Source organism: Mauremys mutica, chromosome 12, assembly GCF_020497125.1.
Source record: "Mauremys mutica isolate MM-2020 ecotype Southern chromosome 12, ASM2049712v1, whole genome shotgun sequence".
NCBI lineage: Eukaryota > Metazoa > Chordata > Testudines > Geoemydidae > Mauremys > Mauremys mutica.
This window is the reverse complement of record NC_059083.1, coordinates 55399443-55411105: the sequence shown is the minus strand read 5'-3', so window position 1 is coordinate 55411105 and position 11663 is coordinate 55399443. Positions and strand designations below refer to the sequence as shown.

Below are 11663 nucleotides of genomic sequence, written 5' to 3'. Positions count from 1 at the left end.
ACGTAAGTAGGTGGAATTTCTCATCCTTCATTCCATTGTTCAATGTGCAGTCTTCTTCATGGTGGAAGTTAGGATAATGTCAATGTAAGGAGTCATTAGAGCAAAGGAACTGGAGACAGGGTTACCAACTGACAGGTGGGTGTCCTCACCACAAGACTATTGAGTTAGTCTCTCTCTCTGGCCCAGTGACTAAGTATTTATATGCAGTGGAACTGTTTTACTGGGATAGACTGAGTGAGTCCCACAGCCAGACTAGCTCTGTGGCTAGGGTCCTCCTCTGAGAGTTGGCAGATCCATGTTCAAATTCTTTTACCTCATCAGGTGGAGGGGGGACTTGAACTAAGGGTCTTCCACATCTGTGCTAAAGGTTACGAAGAAGGTTGTCTTTCTCCTCCTCTATCCCCCGTTGTTTTGTGCTGAGTTACATGGCCTCTGAACATGGCTAACAGAACATGCCCCATCATGAATTGCAAGACCAAAGAGGAGCCTATCTCTGAGAGAGGTATGGGGCTTAGACCACACCACTTTCACTGGCATGTCCCATTGGCTAGCTTTGGTGGGTCCCCACCTGCTGGCCTTTATGAATCACAATCTAAACTGCCTATCTCACCCCATTCATTCTCTATGGAGTCTAGGCTGCTAACTCAGGCTTTGTGCATCCCAGTGTCGTTCCTGTGATTTTCTAGGTGCCTAAAAGTTAGGTGTTGCAATCCTCAGTGTCACAGCACCTCAGTCCCTTGGAGCATCCAGGTCTAAAACACTATCACGTATAAATTAGAAGTCACATTCTATAAGATGAAGCTGGTTCTAGGTCAGGGGTAGTCAACAGGTCAACCATGGGCCAAATCTGGACTGCCAGAAACTTTTGAATGGGCCCCAAAAAATTTTTATTTACTTATGATTATCATTATTGTTATTTTTTATTATTATTTTCTCTGAAGCCTGAACCTTGACTATACCTTGACCAAGAAATTTGGGCCTTGACAAAAATAATGGACTACCCCTGTGATAACATCAAAAGTAAAACTGGGAGATGAAGGAGGATGTTCACAGTTTCTTGAGAAGTCATAATCAAATGCTGTCACAATGTGCGAATCTTGTCTCAGCCTCTTGCTCTGTATGGCTCTGTCCCAGGAAGATGATTTCATTTTCTGCTTTAATAAACATTTCATGTCCTAGTCACATGGCCACTCCAGCCTGGCCTGACTAAGATTCATGGGAATTGGAAAAGGTGACCTTCACTTGGCCCAGTCCTAGCCAGGACATTTCTAGGGTGTCTGTCCTATGTGGATTCTCTTATGAGTACTGAGGTTTGAGCTGTGCCGGAAGTCTTTCCCACAGTCAGTGCACTTATAGGGTTTCTCACCACTGTGAAGTCTCTTATGTGACAGAAGGTGTGAGCTGCTTCTAAAGCTTTTCCCACACTCATTGCATGTGTAAGGTCTCTCACCTGTGTGGGATCTCTGGTGATTAGAAAGGGCTGAGTTGTTATAGAAACTTTTCCCACAGTGAAGACACTTGTAGGGTCTCTCTCCACTGTGGATTCTTTGATGTTCAGAAAGGGCTGAGCTTGCACGGAAGCTTTTTCCACATTCGGAGCACTTAAAGGGTTTCTCCCCTGTGTGGATCCTCTGGTGAGTAGTAAGGGTTGATCTGCGAGTGAAGCTTTTCCCACATTCAGGACAGTTATACGGCTTCTCTCCTGTGTGGGTTGTATGATGTGATCGAAGGTGCGAGAGGCAACTAAAGCATTTCCCACACTCATTGCATTTGTAGGGTCTCTCCCCTGTATGGGTTCTCTGATGATCATTGAGTTCTACACTGTAACTGAAGCTTTTCCCACAGTCCGGGCAGCTATAGGGTTTCTCTCCTGTGTGAATTCTCTGATGCTTAATAAGGGACGAACTTTGACTGAAGCTTTTCCCACACTCATTGCATTGGTAGGGTCTCTCTCCTGTATGGGTTCTCTGATGTGATAGAAGGTTTGAGCTCTGAATGAAGCTTTTCCCGCAAGTAGGACATTCATAAGGTTTCTCCCCTGTGTGGGTTCTCTGATGTGATAGAAGATTTGAGCTCACACGGAAGCTTTTCCCACACTCACTGCATTCATAAGGTTTCTCTCCTGTGTGGATTCTTTGATGCTGAATAAGGGTTGAGCTCCGACTGAAGCTCTTCCCACAGTCAAGGCAGTTATAGGTCTTCTTTTGTTCATGGACTGTACGATGTGTAATTAGGGCTGAGCTCTGTTTGAATCTTTTCCCACAGTCCAGGCACGTGTAGGGCCTCTCTCCTGTATGGGTTCTCTGGTGTCTAGTAAGTTGCGATCTGCACCGGAAACTTTTCCTACAGTCACCGCATGTATAAGGTGTCTTACCAGTGGGGATTCTCTGTTGAACCATGTCTTTGTTTTTCTTGACCCATATTTTCTGGTCAGAGGATTTCTGACACTGTCTCTGCCCCAGCTGGTTTTCTTGCATGCAAAAGTCAGTGCAGGCCAGAGGGGCAGCATCTCCATGTTCAGGAATCTGGGAAGCCGATCTTCCTGATGTCCTGTGTGGTTCCAATTGCTCAGGATGTTCCTGATTCTCCTCCTTGTTCTCACTCACCATCCTATCACCTGCTGTGACAAAAAATCCAGACACAAGTCATTCCCTGTGCCGGGGGGGGGGGGAGACACCTCAGAAAGGCGAACAGTAAAGGGCAGAACAAACCAAAATAACTGCGGAGGAGACTGAAATAGCAGCAAACCCTTCCCCAAAGGAGAGAGAGGAGGGGACCTATCCTTCAAATACAGATGAAGGCAGGGGCTGAAGGGTCAGACAGGCTTGATGAAAATGCCTAAGGAACATCTGCCATGAGGATACAATAATTGGTTTCTGAATCAGTGTATCTGATTCCTCACCTGTGTAGGCATCTCTCAGGATCTCCCATTCCTGGAGACTGGGGACCCACAGTTTTTCCTCTCGTTCCAGCCAGGAGGTCACACTGGGTTTGGAAACTGGAAATCCTGTATAGGGGGGAGGGGCAAGGAAATAAGTGCTGATCTTGTTCATTAAGATGAGTGCTGTTACTACTTCCAGATCCAGGAGCTGAATAAGCAACCCAGAAAGGCTCCTTCCTCTCCCCACCCCCAGGCTACAGGAACTGGGCTATAAATCAGTCAGACCCCTTGACACGCTGGTCTAGATGAAGGGTTCATCCACTCTGCCTAGGGAATTGCAATAACATATTTCTCTAGGGAGCTGAGCATAATTGTTTTGCTCTCTAGACATATAGAGTACAATCAAGTCTCCATCCCTGTCAAATATATCACCCTCTCCCAACACACACAAGTCGTTCCCTAACACAAGCCAGGCCTGGAAGATCCTTGTGAGCTTACTGGGCTGGGGACTGTGTCTCATTATGTCTAAGGCTATGATTTTGTCATGGAGGTCATGGAAGTCACAGAATCTGTGACTTCCAGAGACCTCCATGACTTCAGCCCGCAGTGGCTCTGAGCTGCGGGGTCCCCCAACTGCTCGTGGTGGCTCAGATCCAGGTGGCCACTGTGGGAGGGGGAGATCCGAGCCACCATGGGTGGCGGGGGAACCCCACACTTCACAGACACCGCAGGCAGTGGGGGCCCCTGGAGCTCTGTGCTGCCATGGGTGGCGGGGTCCCCCCAGCAGCTCTGAGCTGTGAGTGGCGGGGGGACCCTGGAGCTCCAAGCTGTCAGGAACAGTGAGGGCCCCCAGAGCTGTCCAGCCCCACCATGGGCGGTGGGGACTCCAGAGCCCCAGTAGTGATGGGTGCTGGAAACTTCTCCCTCCCCATTTTGTCATGGATATTTTTAGTAAAGTCATGAATTCATGAAATTCTTCTTTATTCCATGAATTCTTCTTTATTGCCCGTAACTTTTACTAAAAATATCCATGACAAAATCTTAGCCTTACTCATAGCTCATGTTTTCTGAAACTTTTATCATTTTTGTTGCTCTCCTCTGGACTCCTTTTAATTTGTCAACTTCTTCTTAAAATGTGGCACCCAGGACTGGAAACAGTCCTCCAGCTGAGACTTCCCCAGTGCTGAGTAGATCAGGACAGTTACCTCCTGGGTTTTATATATGACACTCCTGTTGATACACCTCAGGATAGTAGCCTTTTTCACAACTACATCACATTTTTGACTCAGATTCAATTTGTGATCCACTATAACTCAGAGTTCCTTCTCAGCAGTAGTACTGTACCACAGTTCCCTAGTTCACTTATGAGAATGTCATATAGGACTGTTGCAAAAGCTTTACTAAAATTAAGATAAATCATCTCTAGTGCTTCCTCCCAGCCCACTTGGCCAGTAACACTGTCAAAGAAGGATATTAGGTTAGTTTGGCATGATTTGTTTTTGACAAATATATGGTGGCTATTATTTATTATCTCATTATCCTCTAGGTGCTTACAAATTGACTGTTATCATTTGGTTCAGTATCTTTCCAGGTATCAAAGTTAGGTTGATTCATCTATAATTCCCAAGGTCCTCTTTGTTTCCCTTTTAAAGATAGATACCATGTTTGCCCTGTTCCAGTTCTCTAGGACCTCACTCGCCTCAATAAGTTCTGAAAGAAAATTGCTACTGCATTCAAGATTGCTTCATCTAGTTGGTTAAGTACCTGGGGGTGAATTGTGTCAGGCCCTGCCAACTTGAATAAATCTAAGAGTATTTTTTAACCTGTTCTTTTCCTATTCTGGCTTGTGTGCCTTCCTTCTTAATAGTAGATGTGGTAAACGTCTGGTCACAATTAACTTTTTTAGGCAAGACTGAAGCAAAATATGTTGTCCTTTATTAGCTCTCCTTCCCCACCAAGTAGAGAACAAACACTTTCCTTCATCTTTCTCTAGTTCCTAATGCATTTAAAGAACCTCTTATTGCCTTTTACATCCTTTGCTATGTGCAACACGTTTGGTGCCTTAGTCTGTCCAGTCGTGTCCCTACATGCTTTCTACTACTCTCTCATATCCATCCTTTGCAATCTCTCCAGATATCCACTTTGGTGGGATTCCCTTTCAATTTTCAGGTTATTGAAAAATCTCCTGATGCAGCCATATTGGCCTCTGACTATTTTTCCTATCTTTTCTTCACATCAGGATAGTTTGCTGCTGTGCCTTAAATATTGTCTCTTTGAGAAAGAGTCAGCTGTCTTGAAGTCGTTTTTTGCTTAGATTTTCTTCCCAGGGAACCATACCTACTAATTCTCTAAGTCTGCTTTTTTGAAGTCTATTGTCCTTGTTCTGCTGATCTCAAGTCATACCTTCCCTAGATGCAAGAGAGGTTCCATCCTAACAAATTCAAGTACTGCACCCTCATAATCTCCCAGGTGCCCAGTCAAGCAAATCTCTTAAATTTAGCGCTTGAGTTCCATTGACTTTCATGAAATTAAACACCTGTATAGGTGCTTGGTGACTAGTGATGGTTTGCTGAATTGGGCCTTGAGACTAGAGACAAGACTGACTGCTTTCCAACTAATGTACAGATCTGCAAACATATATTTTTAGATGTACAGGCTAGACAGGAATATTATGAACATCTAGTCTGACTTCCTGTGTCAAACACAGGCCAGAGAACCTCACCCAAAGATTGCTCCATCAATCCCATATCTTGTGGTTGAGCTAGACTATATTGATGATGATGGATGATGATGAAGACGACTCCACCACACTCTTGTGTAATATACTCCATTGACTATGACAGGCCTGAATTCACCCACCTTCAGCTTCTATTCACTGAATCACATTCTGACTTTGGCTACTAGATTAAGGAGCCCTCTGGTATTAGAAATCTTCTCTTCATGTAGGCACCTATGTCTTCAAAACATCTCTTAACCTTCTTCTGGATGAACTTAATAGACTGAGCTCTGTAAGTCTCTCAAGTCTTGTCTACACAAGGGCTTAAGTTGATGTAAGTTACATTGCTCAGGGGTGTGAAAAACCCAACCTGCTGAGCAATGTAACTTACAATCGACCTAACGCAGTGTCTATGCTCTCCTGCCGACATAGCTTCCACCTCTCATTGAGGAGAAGTAATTATGGCAACGGGAGAGCATTGATCGCAGGGGTACTGATTTAGCATAGTAGTGAAGCAAAGCTCTTATTTGAAGGCAGATTTTCCAGACCTCAGCTCATTCTTGTGGGACCACAGAGGTTAAACTGTGAGTTTCAAAGTGGCCAGACAACTCAGTTAGCAGGGGCTGGATGTCTAACTCCCTTGGGTAACTTTGAAAGTCACAGCCTCAGACACTTACAAGAGCTCCAAGTGTGTAGTAGTGCATGAAACTGAACCTAAGTTTTCTGATTCCAAGTGCAGTGCCTGAAACACAAGACCCCTTCTCACATTTTTCTACTCTAGTGATGTTCCAAAAATAGTACTCCCAGATATTAAATTACTGGTACTTCATAAGCCCTCACTCAGCACAGAGCCCAATGACTCTCACTGAGAGAAATAATAATTTCACAGAAATCAACCCCAAGCAGGAATAGACACCAGAAACAACAGCCTCTTTGCAAGAATTCAGCACACTGGCAGAAGAAAGAAGCACAAGCAGAAACTGGCCACAGCCCCATGACAGCGGTCCTTGCCCTTCTTGACTAGTAGAATAGTGAAGAACACCTTGGTACCTCCTGCTAAAACAACTGGCTGAGGCAAGATGCAGATAAAGCTCATTTGAAAATCTGGCCGCTTAGGTAAAGCTGAGTCATGACTTGAGAAACTTGTCCAGCTCTGGGGTCACAAAGTGCTCAGAGGCCCAAGAGAACGGATGTAACCTCAGGGAGGTGAAGAGAGAGTGAGTTTGTCTCACTTGAAAACCTTGGTTATGGAAGGGTAGCACCATTATTGTATCCCTGACTCTGCTGTCCTGTGTGAGGGCATGTGGAAGTGACAGTCTTTCACACACAGAAGCTGGGGGCTATACAGACTGGGCGGGGTTGGGGGGGAAATCATTGAAGAACCCTGCACAGAAGACAACCCAGCTACTTTTCATCCCCCCTCCCCCAGCTTCTAATACCAGAGAGGACAGGAATCCTTACCCAGAGAAGTCACAGTCTCATAATTCTCCTGCATCACATCCCTGTAGAGGGCTCTCTGACCCGGGCCCAGCAGAGCCCATTCCTCCTCGGAGAAATACACAGCCACCTCCTCAAAGGTCACTGGCTCCACTGCAGCCATTTCCCTTCCCTGTCTTTCCATGGATTGGATGACCTGGAGCAAAATGTGGATGTTATTCTGCAACCTGTCAGGGCAAGAATAGACTCATAGACTTTAAGGTCAGAAGGGACCATTATGATCTTCTAGTCTGACCTCCTGCACAACCCAGGCCACAGAATCTCACCCACCCACTCCTGTAACAAACCCCTGACCTATGTCTGAGCTATTGAAGTCCTCAACTTGTGGTTTAAAGACTTCAAGGTGCAGGGAATCCTCCAGCAAGTGTGACTGGGGAGGTTTCAGAAGGGATTTAGTCCATTTCAAACCCTGATTTCCCCCAGACTTTCTCTATCATTCTAGGGGAATGCTAAATTAGTGACCTAAATTAGGATTTAGGTGTCTAAATTATGATCCTGTATTTAAAGATCCCATCCTTCATCACTTTATTTATAACAGACCCATCTCCTCCTCCAGGGGACCACTCAGAAGTTTGATATTAAACATGTGTGTGTTTGTGGAATGAGATCCTAAAATTTATAGAGTTTAAGGCCTGACAGGACCACTGGATCATCTAGTTCAACTTTCTGTATGTCAGAGATCATGAATTGTTACCCAGTTAACCTTGCATCTCCCCAAAGACCTATGTTTGGCCAAAACATATTTTCTAGAAGTTACCCAGTGTTGATTTGAAGACATCAAGAGAATCTATCACTTCTTTGATAATTTGTTCCAGTGGTTAATCACCTTCACTATTAAACTTTATGCCTAATTTCTAATTGGATTTATCTGGCTTCAGCGTCCAGATACCAGCTTATGTTAGGCCTTTATCCACTAGAGTAAAAAGCCTTTTATTACCATTATTTTCTGTCCCTGAAGGTACTCAGACAGTGTAATCAAGTCACCTCCCAGTCTTCCAATATATTTATTTTTTATGATAAACTAAACATATTGAGTTCTTGATGTTTCTCAATGTAAGGATTTTTCTCCCATCCATGACTCACATTTGTGGCTGTTTCCTACATTCTCTAAAAAGTCTCCAGCAAAAGAGATTTTGCCAGACTAGAGGCAGGGGCGGCTCTAGAAATTCCGCCGCCCCAAGCAGGCGGCCGGGGCAGAAGTGTCTGCGGACGGTCCTGTGGTCCCGCGGCTCTGGTGGAGCTCAAGCGGAGCCGCGGGAAGAGGGGCCCCTCCGCAGTTATGCCTGCGGCAGGTCCGCTCGTCCCAGGGCTCCGGTGGACCTCCCGCAGCCATGACTGCGGAAGGTCCTCCGGAGCCAAATGCCGCCCTGCCAGCACAATGCCGCCCCACGCGCCTACTTGGCGCGCTGGGGTCTGGAGCCGGCCCTGACTAGAGGAGAACTGTGTCTGACCTAGGAATTCTTTCTTTGTCAAATTCTTAAAGCACTAGAACTGATTAAAAAGAAAATCTTTTTTGTAATGGTAAAATTGTAACTTGCTCTTGTTCCCATTCCCTCTTCATTAACAGGCTAATTGGCTTCTCATCAAACTTTCCAAAATAAATTCACAGAGGATAGAAACTGTGAAGATAAACATAGCAATTGCCAGACTACAGGAGAGGCCAGATGCATCTAGTAACTGTGAGGATGTTATAAGCAACTGAAGAGGCTCCTTTAGTCTGACATTGTGCAGCCAACACTAACTGTCAGTGTCACTCTGTGCTCCAGCTATAATGATTAAAGGATTCACTTTGAGAGATTTCCCCTGACACTGTCCCCAGGGCAGCGCATCCCCCCAGCAGCGCGGGCACCAGGCAGAGGCAGGAACTGGCTTTTCCTCTCCCTGCCCCTCACCTTGTCCCAGGAAAGTCTCCCGCTGCCCCTGCCAGTCTCTGCCCCTGTCTCCTCCCTGCACCCTCCCCTCGGGCTGGGAGACTCGGTCCCTGGCCCGGCCCGGGCCGTTCACTCTCCCGGAGCTGGCTCGGCTCCTGCAGGCGCTCAGGGGGGCAGAGCCGGGGGGGGGGGAGATCAGGGAGGGCAGCAGCTCTGGGACTCGCAGACCCCCGCCCCCCGGGAGCAGAGCTGGGGCGAGGAGGGGCCGTTGGTGCAGAGTCACCCCCCACACCCCCATTCGCCTCCTCTGACCAGATCCCCCAAGGGTCCTATGAGCCCGCTCCGGGCCAGCAGAGCAGCAGGTTCCGAAGGGCAGCAGCTCCCGGCCCCAGCCCTTCCCCCGGGTCTCGCCCCTCACCTGCAGGCTCCGGCTCAGGGGCTGGTGTCGGCAGAGCCCGGGGCTGGTTCCAGCCCCCGCAGAGAGTCCCCCCGGCTGGGCACAGAGGGGCGCTAGGGAAGGGCTCTCCCCGCACACACCCCGCTGGGGCGCAGCAGCGGCTCAGCCCGGGCTCCCGGCTCACAATGGAGGAGGCGAGGGAGGCTGTAGCAGCTGCAGCGTCTGACCCAGGAAGTTCAACCCTCATCTGCTGAGCAGCAGTGACAGTCGCTGCCCTCCCTTCACTGTGCCCTTGTTACCACCGGACTCTGCTTCCTGCAAAACAGACATAAAGGGGGGAGCCAAGGGGCAAATTGGAGGGGTGCAGAGTGGGCAGGGGAAGGAGAAGGTCAGATATATGAAACCAGAGGCAGGGTGCAGGAGCTGGGGCTTAGGAAGCGGGAGACGCTCTCAGCAGCACCCCGTGTCTCCATATGGTTTGATGGTTAATGCGCAGTGCAGCCCCTTGCCTGGACAAGGCAGCTCGTCTCTGTCTGAGATGACGTGCTGAGCTGCCAAAAGGGGACTGGATTAAGGATTCAGAGTCAGTCAAATATTTTACACAAACACACACACACACACACACACACACACATTGTGTTTTGTGTCTGTGTATGTTTAAATGAATTCTGTTAGCTGACATAGACGTAAGATGCAGATCCATGCAGACTTCACAAATTTGACTTATCTGTTCTTGCTATTGCCTGAGCTGGACGGAGCCCCTTTCCTGTAATCTACAGTAAATGTTTTTTCACCATTTTTAATTATTTGTTTTTATAAGTTATTTTATGCCTTTTATTGTTCTTAGCACTCCATCATTTCACATGATTAACACTGTCCAGATGAGTGTCATTTTGCTACCTTGGTTTTTATAATAAATCATCATAAACAACATTATTAATATTAACAGTAGTATTAATGTTAATTAATATTAACTGATGGTGGGTAGATCAATCAGTCACATCTCACGATATTTTAATGTAAAACTGCCTGTATTTTAATTAATTTGTAATATACAATTCATAAATATAAAATTCCTCCATAGCACATGCTTATTCTTCATGTTCTAAACTGTAGAAGCAGCAAAGAGTCCTGTGGCACCTTATGGACTAACAGACGTTTTGCAGCATGAGCTTTCGTGGGTGAATACCCACTTCTTCGGATGCAAGTCTAAACTGCCTATCAAAACTTCTTCCATTTTCTTTGATGCACCAATGAGGGCTGCCTTTTTCAGCTGTTATTTTGCCTCTGTATCCAGCACCCTTGTGCTTTTTTTTCATGTCACTGTGATGGGCCAGGTGCCCCAGCGCCCCCTCGTGGCAGGGGCGGGTTGGGGCCTAGCGCTGCACCACTCGCTTGTCCTTCGGTCTGCCCCTGGTAGCCGGCGTATTACGGCCTAGCGGCCAGAGTCTATGGACACCCCCTCCGGGGTGGAGTAGCTCGGCCTAGCGGCCGGAGTCCGTAACCGCCCCCCTCTCGGGGCGGGGTAGCGCGGCCTAGCGGCCGGAGTCCGCAAGCGCCCCCTTCGGGGCGAAGTAGCACGGCCTAGCGGCCGGAGTCCATGCACACCCCCTCCGGGGCGGGGTAGCGCGGCCTAGCGGCCGGAGTCCATAAGCGCCCCCTTCGGGTCAGGGTAGCGCGGCCTGGTGGCCGGAGTCCGTAAACACCCCTTCGGGGTGGGGCAGCGCGGCCTGGTGGCCGGAGTCCGTAAACACCCCTTCGGGGTGGGGCAGCGCGGCCTGGTGGCCGGAGTCCGTAAACACCCCTTCGGGGTGGGGCAGCGCGGCCTGGTGGCCGGAGTCCGTAAACACCCCTTCGGGGTGGGGTAGCGCGGCCTAGCGGCCGGAGTCCACAAGCGCCCCCTTCGGGGCGGGGTAGCACGGCCTAGCGGCCGGAGTCCATAAACCCCCCCTTCGGGGTGGGGTAGCACGGCCTAGCGGCCGGAGTCCATAAACCCCCCCTTCGGGGTGGGGTAGCACGGCCTAGCGGCCGGAGTCCCTACACACTCCCTTCGGGGAGGGGTAGCGCGGCCTAGCGGCCTGAGTCCATAAATACCCCCTTCGGGGTGGGGTATTACGGGGTGGGGTAGGGGGACTCGGGCCCTCCCTCTCCACCGAGCCCTGACCCAGAGCCCTGTTTGTGGCAAGTTCTCCTTGCCTCCCGCTCGGCGGGGATCCGCCCGCAACACGCCGAGCGGTACTGCAGCTTTAAGGCTGTCAGTCTCTACAATGCCCCTGGGTCACTTCCTACCCTGCCTGGCCG

General features: G+C 48.6%; 1 protein-coding gene across 1 annotated transcript; it reads right to left on the bottom strand.

The window, feature by feature from the left end:
- Window positions 1-954: 954 nt before the first annotated feature.
- Window positions 955-9553, bottom strand: LOC123345410 (zinc finger protein OZF-like). The gene is made up of 4 exons (XM_044982260.1): window positions 9384-9553; window positions 7059-7230; window positions 2903-3007; window positions 955-2620 (listed from the first exon to the last, which is right to left on the bottom strand). The coding sequence occupies exons 2-4, from the start codon at window positions 7216-7218 to the stop codon at window positions 1269-1271; spliced, it is 1617 nt and encodes a 538-aa protein (XP_044838195.1). The 5' UTR covers window positions 7219-7230; window positions 9384-9553; the 3' UTR covers window positions 955-1268.
- Between the last annotated feature and the right edge of the window lie 2110 nt (window positions 9554-11663).

Bases quoted from the DNA above. Each gene is read 5' to 3' on its own strand.
- LOC123345410 (XM_044982260.1), bottom strand. From the start codon at position 7,218: ATGGAAAGACAGGGAAGGGAAATGGCTGCAGTGGAGCCAGTGACCTTT. The intron at 3,008-7,058 runs GTAAGGATTCCT...CCCCCTATACAG, and splicing joins TGAGACTGTGACTTCTCTGG to GATTTCCAGTTTCCAAACCC. The intron at 2,621-2,902 runs GTGAGGAATCAG...TTTTTGTCACAG, and splicing joins CCTGAGAGATGCCTACACAG to CAGGTGATAGGATGGTGAGT.